Raw genomic sequence first — 22362 nt, 5'->3', positions numbered from 1 at the left:
TTACGTCGCTTGGAGCGAGACCGCGTTTCACGGAATTGGAAACCGATACAACGGCGTCCTGCCGTGGAAAATGCGACCGCGGATGATCCACGGGAAACGAGTCCGGTTATCGTCGCGACGCCGAATTTATTCCAGGGTCTTCGCTCGCCTTTGTCTGGTCCGGGTAAATGCACCCTTTGCGCGAAGGAAAGTCGATTTCTTTCCTGTCAATGATTTTTCCTATCAGATTTTCGACATAAATGTCACATTTCTCCTATGAATACTGTATTTCATATCTCTGTCTTCGTATACTGTATTTCGCATCGTTTTATGATTTTTAAAGGAAGAAAGAATTATTAGGCGAACCGTAAAGTAGTTCATTTGTTATTTAATTAAATTAATTAATTGGGCTGGGATGTATTGTCTCATCCATCATAATCACCCCATATCGCGCCGTCAGATTTCCACTTATTTCGATCGTCGATATAATATTTTAATATCGCTATAATATTTTCTAAGCAGCAACAATTTTGAAAATATGGACGATGTCTAAAATGCCATCTCTAGATATTCTACGCAAAAGTTAATTAATTTTTACCGATCCGGGATTGAAAATTTCCAAAATAGATGCCAAAAGGTTGCATTTAACAAGAATAATTACACCATTGATTAAAAATAAAAACTTGTTAATTTATCTGTTTGAATTTAAAGAAAAAAGATGACATTCTGGTCTCACTAATGTAATAAAATTTCAAATGTAGGTGCTAACATTTTTCTTAATATTTCTAGACTAATATTTTTCTTAATATTTCTAGGCTAACATTTTTTATTCCATATCCAGTGGCGCATATTGGGGTGGTCCAAGATACACGGTGCCGCGTTCATATGCATACAGTGTTCGCGTCTCGAGTGCAGTTTAATTATTCATAACGCGTTAACGTCCCTTTGTTTATTCATAAGTGTTGTCCGGTGTCCGCGTAAGTGGCCCGAATAATCGTCCACCACCTTTGTTCTCCGTTGTTATTAATGAAACAGAGAAGGGCTTCCCAAAGGCGTAGAATTATTTTATGAACAACTCGGAACTGTGTCTGCTATACAGGGTGTCCATGAACTACCGGATCTCATAACTGGACACAGGTAACTCGTAATTCATTAAATTCGTTAAAATTCATTAAATTCGTTAAATTCACTAAAATTCATTAGAATTCATTAAAATTCATTAAAATTCACTAAAATTTATTACATTCGTTAAAATTCAATAAAACTCTTTAAAATTCATTAAAATTCATTAAAATTCAATAAAACTCATTACATTCGTTAAAATTCAATAAAACTCTTTAAAATTTATTAAAATTCATTAAAATTCATTAAATTCGTTAAATTCCTAAAAATAGAATTAACGTGTCAATTCGAGAGACAATAAGACACAATAGGACGATCCTATACATGTAGATACCTAAAGAGAATGTAGGGTCGATGTTCTTTCTTTCAGAATAGGAGAGGCCTGTTTCTAGAATGCGTTTATTTTGTTCACAGTGGAATACAAATTACTCGTTGCTGAGGCAGCAGAGGAAAATAAATTTTCTACGAAGAAGACGAAAAGAATGCGCGATGCCAATCTCCACATCTGTTTATGTGGTTGGCATCGAGCAGTTAGAACTCACAAGCCTTAAGTGAGCAAATATTTTAACCCAATAGCTTCTCGACGTAGCAGTCGGTATATTTATTACCGATGTTGCACTCGTCGGTTTCTCCTTTGACTGGAACAGAAAAAAGATTTTTGCGTTAAAATGTGTAAAAAGAAATAGAAAAAAAGCGAAGCCCTTACTATACTATACGCATATATCAATTGTTTGAGCTGTACTGTGACACGTCTGCGTTAGATTCCCCCTCTTTGCCTCTTAGATTCCCACTAACGGAAGTGGGGACGCCAATAGGAGGGGGAATATGCGAACCGAAAGGCGCCATATTTCACGCAGGACTATAGTCGTTTTCCACGTTAATGAGATGTACTATATAGAATTCAAAAAATCTGAAATCACTTTGCTTTTACGATGATTCTATCTGATTATTCTAAAGCATTCTTGCTTCTACAATATTAATAGTTTCGTTATTTTTATTTAACAATTCAATAAATCTCTTCTCGTTAATGAGATGTACTATATAGAATTCAAAAAATCTGAAATCACTTTGCTTTTACGATGATTCTATCTGTTATTTTAAAGCATTCTTGCTTCTACAATAACTTATAGTTTCTTATTTTTATTTAACAATTTAGTAAATCTATTTTTTAGGAGAATTTACCTTCGATTCAGGAAGAAATTTCAATGTGATTGTTGAGTGGTGAATTAGTTAATTTATATGTAACACTGTTAAGGTTATGTTGTACTTACTGTTAGCCATGCATCCATCGGCAATCGCTGTCACGTCTTTGATATCTTGATCATTTCCAGCGTGGACGACGCTGATCATTTTGTAGATCGGCTCGATGTGGAAGTCGGTTCCAGTCAACTGGCGCAGAAAGAAATGGTTAATATACAAGATACACGCTGTAACGCGATCGGTGTTCAGCACACCATAACCTATCAAATTAATTCATTTTTGATCCAAGTATCTCGAAACTTTTTTTTAAATTAATAAAAATCGTATAAATCGAATTGTAGTCGCTTCTACTGTCCATTCGGTAAAAAATTCCTTGCAAATATTTATTAACATAATATCTTGTAAAAGGAAGACCGAATAACTTTTTGAGCGTGAAAAATAATCTAAAATCGAAACGCGGAATAATATTTTATTTTCAAATAAGAAATATTAAATGATTTTAAAGTGAACATCGCCTAACTCTGACCACACCATGATCGTCCACTTATGTTATATTTAACGATACACTTACAATGCCAATTCTCTTCATGACGCACGCCTTCAGGCAACCCATTTGTCTCTGGTCGACTTCACCGGCACGTTGGATATTCGTGAATTGCTCTGAAACGAGAAAATACTTTTCACCCCTTTCGTCCCCTAAATAGTTCTATCGAACCTGTCGTTCTTATTTATTCCTGTTTTATCGTTCGCCTAATGCTTTGTTCACCTTGCGTCAGCTTAAACTCCTCCGCGCATGGTTGCACGTCCGGCATCAAGTACTCCATGTATTTTGGTATTACGGCGTCTTGGTCCATACCGCGCACCGAAACCTGCAAATTGGCGCACAACAATTTGCAATTGTTCACGAATTAACCGTAAATTACGAAAAGAAGAGGCTCGACGTTTTGTTCTTTAATCATTTGATATCGGAAGGAGCATGATCGCGAACATTTTTACTAAAACGATGCTCCATTTTGAATCGAGGGCTCAGCAGTCATGCGCGTTTCTAGTAATTGGTATTTAGCATTGTTCCAAAAACAATAGACACAGCTTTAATGAAGACTTTAAAAATTAAAGTCGAAATGAATTCGACTACCACGTGTCGAAAGATATTCTTGAATTAAGCCAAAACGATGCTTTCATATTTTTGATATATTTTTAATTATTATATATTTAATATTAATTTCAATTCTAAAAAATAAAGTTTAATCTAGACTGCTAGTATAGAAACGACGCTATTGTTCTCATCAGCCGAAGCACAGAATATATAAAATTTTTAAAAGAGACTTTATGGCAATTTTGATGTTTTAACAGATACAGTAATTTATAAATATTGATCAATATATAAATACTTGTAAAGAATATTTAAAGCTGTAATTTTGCTTCGACTATTTTACACGAAGAAATATCCACGAATAAGACAAAATCATGAGAAAATTATGAATAAATATGCAATTATGAACAAATATGCAATTATGAATAAACATGCAATTATGGTGGTTGCACGTCTTTTTCCCGGTTTTCGGTTTCAAATACCCCACTGTGCGACGAAACGAGCGTCGATCAATTAACGAGGACCCCGCGGACGACTCACCACGGCGGCTAACACGATAGCTACAGCGACAACACTCTTCATCCTTCCAACAGCATCAATGGTACTAAAATAAAACTGAACCAACACGCGTGATTCACGTCGATTCGTTTCGCCGACTGGTGATCGGTGTTCCCTCGGGAACGACATTTATATAGAGGCAGAATGGAAGGCGTTCGATACCTGACGCCCCGTAGCAACAGGAAACGAGATAATTCCCCCGATTTAAATTGATTTACGTAAGCCCGTTTCAAGTACACCCCGAAACGTTCTCATTACTGTTCGGCTCGTGTCAGGATCGTCACCGTCGGACGGATTGTTTTGCAATCGCGGGACGAGCATTTACGGGGGAAATTATGGGATCGGAACGGTGGCATTACCGGTGACGTTTTGTCGCACGCGGCCTGTTATTTCTGGGACGAGGAATAGTGGGTGGGGAGGGGGGGCGGGGGGGGGGGGGAGAGGGCGAATGCGACGAGGCGGTGTCAAAATCGAGGAGGAATTTTCGTAGAAATCGGATGACGCGACGATGTTTTTTTTTTTTTTTTACGTTAAAAATGTAATTTTACCCTTTGCAGTGAAAGTTAACCCTTTGCACTCGAAGCCATTTCAGCTGTAAATCTAAAATAATTGTTCTAGCTTATTACTGTTAGGTATTTTTTAATCTATACTTTGTTAGTATAAAATTTATTTTGGGACGTGGCAGAATAATTTTAGCGGTGCCGTAGAGTCACCACTCGAGTGCAAAGGGTTAAGGGACAAATAGAGAGAACGTGGTACATTTTTGAACTTTGCGAATTTATGCTGAACGTGAAACGTTCCAAAGACACTGTGATTCATCCAATAGCATGTAGGATGTTTTTCGTGACATTTTACATGAAATATTTTTCCTTAAATGTTACTGTCACTTGGAATAATAAAATTGTAAGAAACTCGCTGTTTCACTTTTTCGTTCGAGTCTGTGATGAAAATTTAAAGCATTTAGCAGTTCTTAGTAACTTATACGCATGTTGAAGATTTTATTGAAATTGATTAACCCTGGCACGAGCTGAAAATAATTAAAATATAAAATAATAGTTAATAATAAGAACAAAAAAGAAAATTCATTGTTAAGGTTAAGACGCGAGATTTCCTCGATCGGTCATGCAGTGATTTACTTTAAAGTGAAGAGATCTCCTCGATCGGTAATGCAGGGATTTTAAAGTGAGAAGATTTCCCCATTTTGTTAGCTAAGCGTTAAAAACCATGAATTTGAAAAACAGTTAATTTTACACGTTTCAGTACCTGTTAACAATGCGTCAATAAAATTTGCAAAATTACAATACATTTAGAATTACAACGAAGTAGCAAATACATTCCTTAGATTTCCAATATAGGTTCAGATAAAAAATGTAATAAACAATAATATTCTTGTATTTTTCTTACTCCAGCTAATAATAAAATTAGCAAAAGGTATTTTCTTACCAGTAATTCATACCAGTTTTAAATAAAGTTATAATGCCATTTTAAATATGTCGACTTAATTTTGCTTTCCACTGTATTTATATAATTATTATATAAAATAGTAAATTAACCCCAATTTGAGTTTTTGTTTCATCGAAGTTACAAGAATGCGTATTATGCTAACATGCAATATGGCAATATCGTCAACGATTTATATTGTCAAATTAAAATATTTCTAAAGACCAGCGAAAAATATGGAAAAAGTCGAACACCATATTTCCAAGTATATCCTTAAAAGAATCGACTTTATGCCGATCAGATCGCTGAAACAACAAACCGCGTGTCATTGCAAATTCTATACTTATCACGGACAACGGACGATTATGAAAATCTACGTCTCCCCCGTGATTCCGCATGATTTTCTTCGGCGTATTCGCAAACGATGTCCAGGAAACATAGAAATCGTGTTATTCTTTGAAATCTTTTATTCGACACTGAGATAAGATGCAAACAATAAATTCAAGAGAGCGACAAAAATTCTTATTAGAAGCACTTTGTATTACATTTTACAGGTTAATCGATTGCTAAGAACAATTTTTGTGAAAATTAACAACGGCTTCATTTTCAAACGTTAAATCTTTTCCAAGCGTAAACTTTGCTTTTCATTTGTCCCCAGTGATTCCAAACTGTCAATGTTCGTTTAACTAACAAAATTAGCGTACCTCGTACATTATGAAATTAAATGTAAAATAACAACGAACAAGAAACATTTCGTTTTATTTGCACGCGATCAACGCAATCCGTTATCGTTTCTTGAATAAAAATCGTTTCCATCGAAAGTCGAGTACTTCGCGCTGATAAATAAATTTGTTGCTAGTCAGCGGGAACGTGTAAATACATACACGTTCGAGTAGTGTGTTCATTGTTGCCCCATGAAACAGTCGACGAAAGCGAACGTCATCTGGCACTCGTCGGTTATAGTTTTCACTGTAACAATTAGGATTCTCATTGCACGATTCTCGTTGCTGTTAACAAATTTTCAATATTCCAACTCACCTTTTTCTATGCATTCCACCACTAGTTTTTGCATGGCCGGTATCTTGTCCGGCGCCTTCGCGTATGCGATCTTTATGAAGATGTTCATCTTCTCCGGCGACAGCTTCGAGTCTTTCAACTTGAATAACGCGAAGAAGGAATTTATTGTTTATAGATCCGTGGAATCGATGCGATTTATAATGTAATTATTAAATATAATTATTGAATAATGTAATTATGAAATATAATTATTGAATAATGTAATTATTAAATATAATTATTGAATAATGTAATTATGAAATATAATTATTGAATAATGTAATTATGAAATATAATTAATGAAATAACTAATTTTTAAATAAATTATAACGTAATTATATAATAACTTATAATGTAATTTATAGCGTTATTTATGCCTTACCGCGCCTAATTCCTTCATCGTGCAAGCACCCAGACACGTGGCTTTGTCCATGCCCAAGGTAATCTCCTTGTCGTAGATTTCTCGAAGTTTGGCTAATTTGTTTAAATAAAACAGAGGATTATAAATGTCTTTTCTAATAGAACACAATCACAGAGAAATTAATTCGTATATAATAATGTAGTGGTACACGAAGTCTGAATGTAAATTCAAATTAACGATCACTTATTAACAAGAGCCATTGTTATTAAAGAGACCACGTTCATCGCCTGTATATCTCTGGTGTTTAAAGAATCTAGAGGATTTTAAATATTCTTCTTAATATAATAGAATCATGGAGAAATTAATTTATTTATAATAATATAATGATTTATAATAAAAATCATTATTATGAAAGGGCCCGTCTTATTAAAGGTTATGTTATTAAAGGGTACATTATTAAAGGTTATGTCATCTCCTTGCCGTAGATTTCTCGAAGTTTGGCTAATTTGTTTAAATAAAACAGAGGATTTTAAATGTCCTTTCAAACATGATACGGAGATTTTAATTGATTTCTGACATCGTAATGGCGCATTTATGATCGCAAAAGTGTGATCACTTATTAATAAGAGACGTTGTTGTTAAAACAATGAAGAAATGAATCGAAAAGTATTTATGCTTACTTTCGGTGTAGCCATTTTGTTTCGCACACGCGAGGAACGCGTCTTTGCCGATGTTCAAGAAGACGTCAACCATGTCCGCCTCGGCGAGCTGAATGGTACAAAAAAATTAACAACGACCAATTCTAAATTGTTAATAAATAAAGGTTATGTCGAGAAAAGAATATACTGTCTATATTTTTGTTAATAAATATATCGGCTTCTATGAGCAACAATTGGACTTAGTTTATGAAGCACCTTCGCGAAATTAATTAATTAACGAATTAATCGAACTTTTTTAAAAATGAATATAAATTAAAATTGTGCATAAAAAACGTATTACACATTAGGGCTCACTTTATAATCACTTTATGTTTCAGTTGTTTATTTAAGTTCCGAATTCATGGAACTTAATAAAAGCTATATGAGAAAAGTTAATAATTTTGAAATTAACCATTTGTTTTATTGGTTCCGTCTCTAGAATAATAACCGTATTAAAATAAAATCGATTGATTAAATTCTGACTATTTTTTAGTTTAAAACAACAAAAATCGAAACGAGGGATTGGCGATTTTTTCTGTCGCATTTTGAATTGTCTAAATTAATTAATTGTTCGTTCAATTGTCTAAATAATTTTGGAATCAACCATTTGTTTTATTGGTTCCGTCTCTAGAATAATAACCGAAATAAAATAAAATCGCGTGATTAAATTCTGACTATTTTTTAGTTTAAAACAAGAAAAATCGAAACGAGGGATTCGCGATTTTTTGTGTATAAAAAATTAATTATGTCTAAAAATTGTCTGATTTCAACTTGTCTCGCGAACCTTCGTATTGATAGTGGCAGCGACTATGACCGCAACAACTACGGCGATCTTCATTTTGTGGACTCGTTAGCTACTTCCGCGGATGGAAAATATTCTTGATCGACTGAAATCTCTGATCCGTAGATCCTATTATTTATACCGCGGATGTGATCGTAAAAACGTCTTACGACAAACAGGTTCAATCTCGCGCGTTACTCGAACTAACGATAATTATACTTGGATATAGCATATTTTTTTCATCTGTTTACCCGTTTCTGAAAACTTGTCAGCTGTCGAAATCGCAATTGCCGTTACAATTGCCAATTAAAGGCGACGCGTCGATACTGTACCCTGCATAGCAACAAAAAAAGCGATACGAATACAATAATGAATGTAAAACTCTACGCTGTAATGTCTATTATTCGACTAATCTTTACAAACCCGTTTGACAGAGGAATTAAACAAATTGGCATCCACGCGCGGTACACGCTTTTTTTGCGAACAGATCGTACACGCGTGGCAGCCGCATATATAGTTCCTTTACGTAATGCATTGAAATTAATTAACACGTCACTATAGTTTTTTTCGGATACTTATCCGAGAACGCTTGAGGCAAAAACTGTTAAATATGAAAGTTAATCGATTTCAAGAGGAAAGACGATCATTTTATTGTTTCCTTTTTGTCGATCGCTTTGAAGGTTATGCGGAGGGTAACTTAACCTTCAAGGAGAGTAACTTAACCTTCAAGGAGAGTAACTTTGTCTCCTGGAATGGAAACCCTATATTTTTCTTCTACCCTCGCATATTTTGTTCTAATAAAGAATCAATTTTTGTGTGAAACAATTTACAAGAATAATTAATCTTGTTAATTTCAACAACAATTAGGGACAATAAATTAACGCACGCTGTCAGAACGAGGATATCTTTATTATGTAATATTGGAAGTCATTCCCCCTTTAGTTGCAAGTTTACAAAGCATTCTCCCATAAACCCTTGGTTTTTGTTAAAGCACGGCATTCCCATTGGACGGTGACGCGATCTTCGTTTTTTTACATTTTCTCCATGCAGTTGCTGAATTTCTCCAGCACGGCGCACTCGTCGTCCATACCTTTCACTGAAACGAACACAGATCCGTCAAGATAAATGTCACGATATATAATTCTGTGAAACAATTGTTTATTACTGATCGACGTTACCTTCTCCCACACAGGTGTCAATCATCTGAGTATACTCGCTGGCTTTCTCGGGGATGGTTTCAGCAAAAAGCTCCTTCATCTTGTCAACATTGATTTCGGCACCTTCCAACTACGAATTCAATTTTGATAGAAATAAAAAACAATTTCCAATAGAAATCATTTTTTAACCCCTTGCATGTAAACTCTAAATTATCAATTAATGCTCCAATTGTAAAAGTAAGACGAAAATTATTCAAAATGAAATATTATTTCTTGCAGATTTACTTTATCGAATCGCAGCCCCTTATTGATGTGTGTCTTTAATTTTTCGACGAATTTCAAACGTACAATTTTATTCTTTTAGTCGAATATTAAAAGTTCCAGTGTTCGAATATTTCCGTGCATAAGTGTATATGTAATAATATATACATATATATTTTCTTAAGAAATTTTACTTACTATGTTGCGTCGCTTCATGACACAAGCGTAAGCGCAGAACATTTTGCTTGCGTCCTCAGGTGACATATCAGCTTTTGCTATAGGTTCCAAGGCAGCTGAAAGTACCATGAATAAAATTAATCGTTAAATTGATGTACATTTGGAAATTGTTTCTGGTTTGTGCTATCGAATGTTTAATAGTTTGGTGTTCAACAATAAATACAATAAAATATTTATAGTCTCACTATTAAGACTGCAAGTACAAATTATATGAACTTTGTTATTTACTTTGATTATATAGAACGTTTAATAATTTTTAAGAAAAGTATTTTTTATAATTGTTAATTAAAATACTAAAATTGATTATAGTAATTCTATTGCATGAACTATTTATTATTGGAGGTTAAAATGTAATGAATGCTACCGTTTATTATTTATTTCGATACTTTCGATTTTTTATAAATAATTTAGTTTATAGGTTATACATACGTTGCAGTCCGGCTTCTTGAGCGCAGGGAATGAAATCTTCCTTGAGAACTTCAAATATTTTCTTCTCATCTTCGTTGAGATCGCCGCGCACAACTGTCTAAAATAATAAATTAATTCAAAACAATTTCTCAACCACACACTGAATAAAATTGTATATAAAAGTCTCTATAGTTATTCTCATATCTTTAACGTTACAAAACAATTGTTCAAAAAATATTAGAAAGTAGTTATTAGTAACAAATAATAGTAGAAAGAAGAGCAAATTTCCGTTACTATTTTTAAAATTATTCATTGGAACTTGAATAATTTCTTTAACCCCTGGTTTAATTTTGAATATAAAATTATTAATTTCTCGAGAAAAAATTCTTTGCGAATAAATTATTTGCAAACAAATTCTTTATGAATAAATTTTTTGCGAATAAATTCTTTGCAAATAAATTCCTTGCGAATAAATTCTTTATGAATAAATTTTTTGCGAATAAATTTTTTGCGAATAAATTCTTTGCGAATAAATTATTAGCGAAAAATTGATTCGCAGATAAAATAACAGCGAACAAAATCATTCGATAGTTCATCCATTCGAATAATTAATCAGATGAACAGTTATTCCAATAACAGCGAACTCTGAATAAAATAAACCACTGCACTAATCACGTCGCATTTTGACACCACACCGACGCCGCGTTAACATTTAGAAACGCGACTTGCGCCCATCGTTAATGCTACTGTCTACTCACTGCGACGAAGAAGAGGCTGCAGATAAGCAAAACGGACCTCATCGTGTCTACTCTGTGTCGGTTAGCGGGGCTCGTTTCGACAGGAGTATCCGTAAAACTGATGCCTGCCGATGCTTAAACACGATATTTATATGTCGCGGATATTTATCGTGCCAGGTGTTAGATCTCTCTGTGTGTAACAACAGGAAGAGAAATAATTGCCCCTCTTATCTGATTTTTTTTTACGTAACACGGTTTTAATTGCATTCTGACAGGAGCAATCAATTCGACCGCGCAACCACCCGATTTTCCATTACGAGGATTCCTCTCGTCCATCGGCGAACGTCCTACGAATGTCCCATTGTCCGATCGGTTCGGTCGTTCCGCGAACAATGGGTATCGTTGTTACAACTAAGTGGATCTTATTAGAATTTATGTTTCGACGATTTGTGCAATTGAGTTACTTGGACCTGGCCGACGCTTACGCAAACCAGGAACCTTCGCGGATAAATCGTCCCGTGATTATATGGATCAACAATTTTACGAGACTCGAGTCCCATGAAACAACGGTCCCTAATAACGATCGTTTTTTTTTGTGCTTCTGTTCGGTTTATCTTCGCGGGATCAAATTGTTCTAAAAATAGATCGCACGGTCGTGGATCGACCAAGGATACTGAAAAGAAATAATGCTGGAGAATTGAGCATTAATGGCTACTGGCTAACGGTGTATTACAGTCGATATTGATCAAATTTGGTATAGTAAAGTGCTTGAAAGAAGCCTTTTTAATAATGATTTAAGATAGATCTTTGGTTCTAAAAATAATAGATTTCCTAACCATGGAGCAGTTTAATTAGGGCACAATTACTAAATTTACTTGTCATTCAGCTAACTTGTCATAGACCAGATCAGGGCTCGGAATTAACCGGCACGCGATATTCGGATCGCGAGGGCTACGCCCACTCTCGTCGCGCGTCTCGCTTCCCGACAATCGCCTATATAACATACTATACTATAGCAATAGACACATGCCCCAGAGATGCTCCGTATAGGAAATGGCGACCACAAGGAGTCGCTATGGAAGTTACGAGGCGTACCCCTTGCCGTCTGAAAATTATGTGCCGGTTAATTCCGAGTCCTGGACTAGATGGATCAATCACTGTGCCTTGTTCTCGGGCTTCAGCAGTTTTCGCTATTAACCCTTTGCACTCGAGTGGTGACTCTAAGGCACCGCTAAAATTATTCTATTTCATTTCAAAATAATTTTTGCAACAATAAGGTTTAGGATTTAAAAAGATTGTCAAGCAGTAATACTGTTGGTAGGAGTCACAAGAATAAATTTGGTATGCATAAAAATTGATTTTGTCAAATAGAATGGCAATATCATATATCATATTTCTTCATACCTTTTACCGGTATAAATAACATTGTCATATATTATCTAGAATAATTTATTTTACTGAAAATAGATACTTTCTATAGTATTTTAGGTATTTTCAGAATTGCAGAAGATTTGGCGAATCCGTATCAAGAAAATGAAATAATTACTGTGACATTTCAAGAGCTTTCTGCTTTTTTACATGATTCATTTAAATCAAATAAATATCGTATATAATACGAATAAATATTATATACAACTTTACTCAATATTATTATATAAAAATAAATATTATGTATAATACGAATAAATATTATATACAACTTTACTCAATAAATATAAAGACAATTATGCTTGAAAAGAAACAAAAGGTACAGTAATTGGCTCGTTTATGTAATTATGTATAATCGGTGACTATAAAAACGAGCCTCGATACTAATTCAATCATATTTCCTCTACCTCAAATTCTCTATTCTTATTTAACACTAGATTTACGGAGTATTAAAAGCAGCTTATTCTGATATTATTATTAACGATTTATTCTGATTTTGAACGAGCGTTGTTTTATTATTTGCCAGAAGTAATATATATAAGTTGAATAAACAAGCCATAATTGTATCTATAAAATTTGAATAATAGTACATTAACAACACCGCAAGTATCTTGACATAACCTTAATAAATCATTAATATAATCATAACCCGTCATTTTGACGGATTTCGTAAATCTAGTGTTAAAAGCTAAGAAACAATTCCAATAAATAAACGCGTAGAATATCGATTCAAATTTTCCGTCGAACCATCCTAAAAATTCGCATTTTAATTAAAACGACAACGAGAAGAATAATTTCATGGTTTCAACACGCGTTCAGAATCGCATATAGCAAAATGGTATATTGTGTAACACAGCAACAGTGCCGATTAAATTGCTTTCTTCTTTTTATCAAGCCGCGACGGGACGAACGTCGGGCGGAAGCGCTGATGGATTTTCAAGAACATTGTTATTCCGATCTATTGTCCGAGGCGATTATGTCGCCTCGTAATCGGCGTCTTCGTCGCCGAGCGTTGAGCAAACGCTGCCGACCTTTTTGCTCGTCGTCCTCGAGCCGATGCGTTAGCGTAGATAAAGAGCCTCCGGCCATGGAAGAGTCGGAAGAGGCCGCGCTCAAAACTCTGCCCGTGCACAATATCTTTCGCGTGCGCGCTCGCGGCCTTCTTAACTGGATTGCCAAGTTCACGCCACCGGCTGGCTCGATCTTGAGACAGTTGCGTGATCGCGGAGCCGGCGATACCACGGCGAAGCTACAATTATGTCGTATTTCCAAGGAGCACGCAGGCAAAAAGGATTTCGCGAAATCCGAATTGTTTCCTACGGATGCGTTATTCGTTGCGTTCACGGCGTAAAATTTTAAATCCGTGAGTCACCGGTCGAAGCGATACTTAACCCTTTTCCCTCAATTATTAAAAATAAAGTTAAATTAACGATTTAAATCGCGTTCAACGCTCCTATTTTATAACAAAAGAAATATATTATTTTACATCGAATAAACGTATCAAAGTTCATTTACGTTATTTAGAAACATTAACCAATCGAACAATCACATAAGCGTTCGACAATAAAATTTTTAAGTTGCAATATAATTAACCCTTAGACGACGGAAAATTATCCCTTTTCGCTACGACCTTTTTTTCACGTTGCGTTAATTAACCATTTTTCTTAATATTTTCCTTAATAGGACAACAATTCGAATCTAAACTTCGATTCCAGGATAATCGTTGATTAAAACATTTCGTCGATTCGAATCGTCTATTAAATATCATTTTTACCGGCGACTCGCTGTTGCTGACTTCAAATTTTATGTTGCAAATAGAAGAAACTGCGGGAAAACCTCCGGTGCCGGTTATTAAATCGAATGAACGTTTCACAGAAGTTCATTAAATTGATATCAATGATCAAAGCTGGAATTCGCTTCGGCGAAGCAGTCCGAGGGGGACCCCTTTGCCATAATTTCTGTCTCCTTATCTCTTTATTGTTACGCGAGGACGGACAATGCGTTCGTCTTCAATTAAATAAAGCGACCAACGCATGCGGCATCACTTCGTGAAACCTTCAATTTTTACTTTCAACGTTATAGAATTTTCTTCGCAACTCCAAGTTTCTTTATATTTTTCTATTTTTAAAATCGCATAATGGTTTCCCGTTTTCAAGATTGCCAAGATGCAACGTTGCGTAATATGTTTTACTTAAATATGAAGCGCTTTAAAACACTGTGGAACAGTGATGAGTAATCTCTCATCTATAGTGAGCTACGATTAAAAACCTAACCTAAGATTTTAAACCTCCTTCATAGTTCCGTACAAATTAATATTCCTTTATTATAATTCAATGTGTATAATTTTTAAAATTATTACAAACTCATTTGAAATCAATTTTAAATTTTATTATATTTTTATTTCATTTTCACTCGTTTCTATAATTTTATTTATAAATCTGAAAATTGCGTAAAATATTATTTGCGACGGCTTGTATATTACAGTAAAGTAATTATAGAATAGTATTATAGTATAATATAATACACAGTAGATTTAGGGGCAACAATTTAATAACTAATTAAACAACTAACAGTTACATACTGAATTTTTAATGGATTTTATTACGAAAAACAATGAAACGATACTCTATAATATACTAGAATATAATGGTACCATTCTCATCACAATGAAATAATGAAAAATTAATAATACACATTCTTAAAAGCTATAAAACCTTGAATAAAGGCGAATTCTTTAATCATAAATTTTAATAACCAATTCACGCTTTGTTTTGATCGGTTTCAAAGGATTTCAATGCTCTTTTATTATATTTCTTAACGTCTGTCTATTTTGTCAGTACAAGTGGCTGTAACAAAAAAAAAAATCGTGGAATCATTTCTCTTCTCGAATAATTCGTATTCGAGAAGATCAATGTTATTCCGAGGAGGAACAATTACGTTTACGATCCTGCATTGATAGGATACTTCGTTGGATAGGAGAACGTTTAATGAGAATTTACAATTCCATGCAAGTAAATCGTCGGGGTGTTGTTCAATGGTGTCTGTAACGATAGCGCCGATGACGATGACCGGATGACGTAATCTTCATCATGCTTTCTAGGTAGTACTGCAACTTCGTCCATCAGAAATCGTCATGGAGCAATGTACAGCTGCGGCAACGGAAAATTTGATTAGATTGTGGAAAATTAATTAATATAATAGCGAATTAACGCTGGAATTACTGAGCCTGAACGCGACTATATTGTTTTTTACTATATTGTACTAAGTTTGTACTTATTATATGCGTACAGCTTTTATTATACTGTACTAAAGTTTGTAAAAAATTTTTTGTCTCATCATTCTTTTCTTATATAATTAATACATATGATTAGAATTTTATATAGAATGTTTTGTAGCTCGTAATTTTGGTAATTAATATAATTAACAATTTTGCCTAGTTAAACATGCGTGATGCTTATTTTACTATGAATTACCTCGGAATCGACGTCCCAAACACATTTCCCTAGCTCCCATGCGAGCTCGCAGCCCTTCAACGAAGTAGAAACTGCAACAAAAATCATCTTATTGTTAAGGATTGGTTGAACTTCGATAAACAGTGGTCCAAATTGTAATTTTTGAAAATAATTTTTTTGGTCCGTAATTTTCTAGCTTGTAATTCTTTAGCTCGCGAATATTGACCAATGAGAGGCGAGATAAGCCAAGGCGAGGCGGCCGAGCCAATCAGCGAAAGTAGACGTCGTCTATTGGCTCGGCCGCGTCGCGTCAGTCAGGCTCGTCTCTCATTGGTCAACGTTCTTTCGTTAATAACTCATAAACGAAGCTGCGGATTGAATTTGTGTTAAGGAAAAAGTTACTTCAAATGACCAGAGGAACCTCTCACTACTGGATTATAAATAATTTTTGGGAGACCTTGTGGACATTAATACTTAACAATTTCTCGGGAAATGAAAAAAATTGTTATTCGTCGGAAAAATTATTAAAATACCACCCTTTTTTCTACAATCGATGCAAATGAAATTTCTTAAACTATAAACTAACAAATTGTACACTGTTTCGTACCTCGTTCTCGGCAAACCTCGACCACGTGCTCGACTCGCGGAACATATTGTTCTTCCAACATGAGGCGAGCATTCTTAACGAACCATTCGTACTGCACCTCGTCGTTCCTCAGCTGAAAGGTAACAAGTAATTTTCTGTCAATTATACTAGACATGAAAGTTTACAGCCTGCGCTATAATTTATATAAAACTGCATTAATTAAGCTATTAAATGATATTAAATAATCGAATATAAAAATTGAACACATCTCAAAATCTGTAACCGAATATTATCAATAAAACGGCGCCTAATTCCATGTATATTGTTAACAAAAATGATTTCCTAGATTAGCGATGAAATTTTTTCTACGAACTAAAAATAAATGCAACGCGTTCGGCTTCGGAATGTAAACACGATTTTCTACTTTATCCGAAGATGAATGTGAAATTAATTTTTTGCACGCTGTTATTTAACGTGGTAACTCTATCATGGATTCATAAAATTATGCACAATTGGAAACGAGATGATTCAAATGTACTTAAAACTACTGTCGCGTTAGTTGCAGCTAATTTGTTTGTTTCGCGATTGACGTATGTGATTTATACTTTGCATAAAAGTTCACTTAAACAAGTAAATATTTATAGAAGTTAATGCGTCAGTGTGTAGCAAACTGTTAAGTGTAAATGCACAATCTTTTTTCTCAGTCTACGTTGTTTTAATCTGAATACGAAATTAATCCTTTGCACTCCAAGCAATTTTATCTCCAAATCTAAAATAATTTTTCTGGTTCATAGTATTTTTAGTTTATGTGACAAAATATATTTTATGCGTGTGAAATTAATTCTTCTGGCTCATATCAATAGTTTCAATATTGAGGATTTTTTAAATTTAAATTTTGTTAGTATAAAATTTACTTTTGAATGCGATAGAATAAATTCACTATATGAACGTATACTATCAATGTAGCTATGAAAATATCGTAGGGCGGGTATCAATAAATTAATAATAAATTACAAGTATAAATGCTGAATTCTTTTTTTTAGTCTACATTGTTTTAATTTAAATTCGAAATGATATTATTAAAATTAAGGAAACGCACTATATGAACGTATACTATTATTATAATTAATAATAAATCTTAAATCGTCAACACTTTGCATACTAGAACTCCGGAGCGGAGTTATTTAAAATAAATCTTCCGACTCGAAGGCTCTGCTAAAGAGACAATATAAATAAATTTTAAATGGCTCCGCTCCGGAGCCCTCGAGCGCAAAGAATTCTACTATCGAGGGTTGAAAAGAGCATTTCGCATAATCGACGTACCTAAAAATGATTACTTACTGTCTTAGTCGTGGTTAGTATGCACTTCATGTAGCACATCAATCTCTCGTCCCTCGGGAACTCGCCTTTGTGTTGTCCGTCCAATAGTTCTGCGCGACAAAATCGACGGAAGAAGAACAAGTTACACGAAACCAAGAACAAGTTACACGAACGAACAATCGATCTACATCGAACTATCATGATATACCTTTCGTCGCGTTCGTCTTCTTCTGACACGGCTTCCTGAGATTCTTGACGGTGTTCTTGGCTTCTTCTATGGTCACTTTTTTCTACGAATGCAAATTAGGTCACTTGGTCGCGCAGTTACCGCGCGTACACGGGGGAATGATCGCAATCAACTCACGCTCTCGGCTTCCCAGATGATCGCAAGCATGAGCAGGAATCCCATCGCGAAAGCGATACCAAGGTTCCTCATTTTCGAAACTGTCGCCGCACCAACCCGATTATAATTCTGGGCTACTTCCGTAGCTGCCTACTTTGGTCAAAACAGTCAAATGGAGATTGTATTAAAAGTGGTAAACGCGAGTTATTTATCTCAAGTAATTGCAAAATTAAGAGAAGGTGTTACAGTCATTGTCTAGCGGACTCTGTCAATGGACACTTGTTTCTCAAAGTATAGGGTTTCAAAGTCCTACGAATGAACCCGTTGCACTATAATAATGATTCACACTCGTGACAAAGCTTCCATGCGAAATCTACTAAATATTAATATTATTAATTTCTTTTAAATCGAAATCTTTAATTCTTCCGCGATCAAAGTTTCCAAATTAAATAAAATAAAAATAGCAGAAGAGAAAACAATTCTCTAGTCCTATTATTAAAAATATTAAGAACAAATCGGTGTTAATCAACGCAGCGTGAAAGGAGTCACAGTGCAAGGGGTTAATATCGATTTTCCAATTGATTTGATAATTTTTATCCGAAGGGATGCGCCCCGCGTTCTAGCCGACGAGACAATGAAGTCGAATGCATACCAGGCTGAGCACTGTCCGCAGTCGTTCGCCCGATGGTTGCAAAAAAAATACCGTGGAAGAGTTAAACTACTAATCTCGAGCGCGAGCCAAGGATCTGTACCCTTTTATATCGAGCGGGACCGGGCCACACGCCGGCCAAGTAGGAGAACGAACAATTTTTGTGTCCCCGATGATCCGCGCGGCTGACCGGTGATTAGTCCGTTGACCGTGTGATTAAAGCAGCGAAACGCAATCTCCGGTTCCGCGGATGATCCCAGAGGTTAATAGCTGGTGCCGGAAAAGGAGGAGCGACGCGTGGCGGACCAACCACGTAATACAGTTGCGCCAGGATGCGCGGGGATTATGCAATGACTTGTATCATCGCCCATCGTCGCCGAACTATTTCACGGTGGGGTATCGTCGTAGCCAAAGATCAAAGCTGCTCGAAGGAGTCGGCCATTGGACGATGCGAATTATATGCTCCAGTATTTTCGCCCGACCTGGCGCAACTTACTATTCTGAACAAAAAGTAAGGTTAATTCGTTTATAAAACGAAGAATATTTTCTTCTAATATTCTATCGTTTACGTACAATTTATTTACATAACCTGACATAACCTTTATTCAATCTTTTAATATACATCACCGTGACATAACCTCTATTTAATCTAACTTAGCTATCAAAATGCTAGTATATAGATGGATTAATCAGTGAAATGCTGACAGAATTATATCGTATTTTATATAATAATTTTGTACATCTTATTTTATATAATAAGATATAATTAATATCTTTATCTATTAAAATTTCTCCCATATCTTTTGAGTCTTGTCGCGGTCTTTGTCTTTCGAAGCACGCGAATTTATTGTATTAACGATACCGTTATTCGTCGTAGTAATGATCTTACGAAACGATTAGATATCTTCGACGGTGACTTTGCAATGATTATAATAATCGGTGATTCGCGCAACGTCCGCTCGGTTGTAATGGTGCGAACGTTTAAGGGAAGAAGAAGGCTTCCGGATCGGCATCGTAGACGCATTTCGTGTATCGATAGGTCATACTGCAGTCGTCAGGCTCGTTGAACTCTGTCGCATAGAGAATCGAATGAATTTAAAGCGTCAGACGCCGTGCAAGACGTTCACGCGTCATTCGAATTTTTGGAGGGTTGGATGAGTGTTTTAACCCTTTGCACTCGAAGCCATTTTAATTGTAAATTTGAAGTAATTTTTCTGATTTACAGTATTTCAATTTTAAGTAACAAAGTGCATTTTATAAATATACCAAATTAACTCTTGTGATTCATACCAAAACTTTAATTTTCAACAATTCATCCAAAATTAAACATTGTTGCTGTAAAAATTATTTTAGTAGGTGACAGAGCAATTTTAGTGGTGCCTCAGAGTCGCCACTCGAGTGCAAAAGGTTAAATAATATAATTATGAGTATTTAAATGCTGATAATAATAAGTATTTAAATACAGATACTAATAAGTATTTAAATACCAATAATGATCAATATTTAAATAATAGTCTTACCTTGTGCCAAACAACTTTTTATCGCCGCTTTGAATCGTGGCAGCGTCTCGAGCGGCATTACGTCCATTTGTCGTACTATCATCTTACCATCGATGCCTCCGTTCTTGTACTAACATCGAAACGTTAAGTTAATAGCGGCAGACAGTTCAGATAGCAACAAAGTAATTATTAATTGACGCTTACACTGTTCAAGGACTTTAGAATGCAGAATGTGTAGCATGCGAGGTTAGGATCTTCCGGAAATTGTCCTTCTCTTAGTCCTAAGACCAACTCTAAAAGATCGTACAAGAATGGATGTCAAATTTTCAGATTCGAAAACTCATGGGACAAGTTTTGACTCGACTATTTTTGTTTGTTATACGAAACTGCAATTTGAAGTTTTATTTATTTTACCTTCGGTCGTCTGGGATTTCTGCACGCATGATCTCCGCATCGCGGCCACCATTTTCTCGAATTGTTCCGGAGCGATGGCCTACAATCGACGGATGTTATAAATGTTTTGCAACTTAGAAATTATCCATTTTTAATGACAATGTAGCCTTTTGTAAATCTAATTTATTTTGAAAGAGACTGTGACGATGTAAATGCAACTTCAAATATATTTCGCAAATTGTTTCGGATGTTATTGTAGAAATTCAATGAAGACAAGCGAACGAAGCTATAGTTAGTTCTCATTAATGAAGAATTCCTTAAAATCTACGAACATTGTTACATCTGTATAATAAAATAAAATATTTTAGGGTAAATTTACATTAGATCGTATTTTCATAATAATAGTTTCGAAGAGGGCGAATTTCAACCCTTAAAGATTGAGCTTCGTCTACAGAAATATGAACTTTATTTACAGAAGGGTGAACTTAATTCGGAGAAAGGTAAAATTCGATTTTAGAAAAGGTAGATTTGATTTAGTAAAAGGTGAATTCGATTTGCAAACGGGATGAATTTGATTTGCAAAAGGACGAATTTGATTTGAGCGTGGCGAACATTTTATTTAGAAAGAAACTAATTTCACTAACAAAGAAATTAATTTGACTTACAAAGAAATTGATTTGATTCACAAAGAAATTGATTTGATTCACAAAGAATTTGATTTGACTCACAAAAAAGGTAATTTGATTTACAAAAAAATTAATTCTGCTCATAAATAAATAAATTTGTCCTACAAAATGATAAGTTTGACTGACAAAAAGTGAAATTTAATTTAAAAAGAATGAATTTGATTTAAAAAAGACGAATTCGATTTACGACATCTTGAAGTCCTTTTACAAATGGATGAATTTAAAGTATAAAATACAATATCAAAAATGGAATTATTTCTCAAAAGATTTTCGCAGAACTCACACTATGCACAGGTTCGAACACGACAAGCGCCACCGTAAAACCGAGCAACAAATATTTCCCGTTCATATCTACTCGTAACTATTGGACAAAATTTCGAACGAACAATAACGAAACTTCTGCCTCGACGACTGGTCACCGTCTTATAAACCCTCTTTGCCCACCTGTCGACAGTTTCGTACTACACTGATTAATACCCACTTGCTCCACGAAAATGAAATGATTAAAGACTAGCGACGTTGTTACCACGAAACCGCTGATTTTCGGCCTGTTGACAAGTTCGTTAATTTTATGCAACGCGGTACGATCTTGCCCACTTCCGGTACGATTGCACAATCGAGCTCCGCCGATGCTAAATATATTAGGGTGTCCCGTAAATTCCTTCCTTTTTTTTTAATGCGAAATCAATATGTGTAAATAATAAATGTTAGTCACCATTTAATATACATTATATCGCGAATTTTCATTGAGTATACTTTTGAGGTTATACACAGCGTGGCGCGCAAAGAATTTATGGGACACTATTTTCTTTAACTTTATTTCACTTTAACACTTTGACCTATCGAGATCGAACAATGGTTACTTGTTTTGCTTTAGAAAATGACAAGAAGCATTTATTTAGATTTTTTACCATTTGT

The 22362-nt window shown here is 34.9% G+C and overlaps 6 protein-coding genes across 8 annotated transcripts in view; 1 reads left to right on the top strand and 5 right to left on the bottom strand.

The window, feature by feature from the left end:
- Positions 1-22362, top strand: part of Spri (Src homology 2 domain-containing protein sprint) — a 268054-nt gene that overhangs the window by 27289 nt on the left and 218403 nt on the right. The gene's annotated exons all lie outside the window — the stretch shown is intronic.
- Positions 1483-4090, bottom strand: LOC144473056 (uncharacterized). Its single transcript, XM_078186604.1, has 5 exons — positions 3935-4090; positions 3068-3170; positions 2873-2961; positions 2373-2490; positions 1483-1739 (listed from the first exon to the last, which is right to left on the bottom strand). Exons 1-5 carry the CDS (start codon positions 4079-4081, stop codon positions 1666-1668), a joined length of 531 nt encoding a protein of 176 aa, XP_078042730.1. The 5' UTR covers positions 4082-4090; the 3' UTR covers positions 1483-1665.
- On the bottom strand, positions 5842-8447 carry LOC144472850 (uncharacterized). The gene is made up of 5 exons (XM_078186258.1): positions 8292-8447; positions 7490-7577; positions 6831-6922; positions 6431-6548; positions 5842-6361 (listed from the first exon to the last, which is right to left on the bottom strand). The coding sequence occupies exons 1-5, from the start codon at positions 8343-8345 to the stop codon at positions 6294-6296; spliced, it is 420 nt and encodes a 139-aa protein (XP_078042384.1). The 5' UTR covers positions 8346-8447; the 3' UTR covers positions 5842-6293.
- LOC144473300 (pheromone-binding protein Gp-9-like) lies at positions 9177-11270 on the bottom strand. The gene is made up of 5 exons (XM_078187072.1): positions 11110-11270; positions 10373-10469; positions 9905-9999; positions 9467-9575; positions 9177-9384 (listed from the first exon to the last, which is right to left on the bottom strand). The coding sequence occupies exons 1-5, from the start codon at positions 11149-11151 to the stop codon at positions 9320-9322; spliced, it is 408 nt and encodes a 135-aa protein (XP_078043198.1). The 5' UTR covers positions 11152-11270; the 3' UTR covers positions 9177-9319.
- Positions 15090-19301, bottom strand: Obp6 (odorant binding protein 6). 2 transcript variants are annotated; one of them, XM_078185855.1, is made up of 7 exons: positions 18870-19301; positions 18239-18367; positions 18083-18164; positions 17896-17984; positions 16576-16687; positions 15990-16060; positions 15090-15665 (listed from the first exon to the last, which is right to left on the bottom strand). In XM_078185855.1, the coding sequence occupies exons 2-7, from the start codon at positions 18308-18310 to the stop codon at positions 15648-15650; spliced, it is 444 nt and encodes a 147-aa protein (XP_078041981.1). In that variant the 5' UTR covers positions 18311-18367; positions 18870-19301; the 3' UTR covers positions 15090-15647. The 2 variants fall into 2 exon arrangements, with proteins under 2 accessions (XP_078041981.1, XP_078041980.1); XM_078185854.1 differs by having other exon boundaries at positions 18239-18370; positions 18870-19294.
- Obp5 (odorant binding protein 5) lies at positions 19452-21884 on the bottom strand. Its single transcript, XM_078185856.1, has 5 exons — positions 21728-21884; positions 20780-20858; positions 20570-20658; positions 20387-20495; positions 19452-19936 (listed from the first exon to the last, which is right to left on the bottom strand). Exons 1-5 carry the CDS (start codon positions 21791-21793, stop codon positions 19848-19850), a joined length of 432 nt encoding a protein of 143 aa, XP_078041982.1. The 5' UTR covers positions 21794-21884; the 3' UTR covers positions 19452-19847.

This window comes from Augochlora pura, chromosome 7, assembly GCF_028453695.1.
Source record: "Augochlora pura isolate Apur16 chromosome 7, APUR_v2.2.1, whole genome shotgun sequence".
Lineage (NCBI taxonomy): Eukaryota > Metazoa > Arthropoda > Insecta > Hymenoptera > Halictidae > Augochlora > Augochlora pura.
The sequence above is the reverse complement of the archived record's forward strand: the minus strand, read 5'-3'. Positions and strand labels throughout refer to the sequence as shown.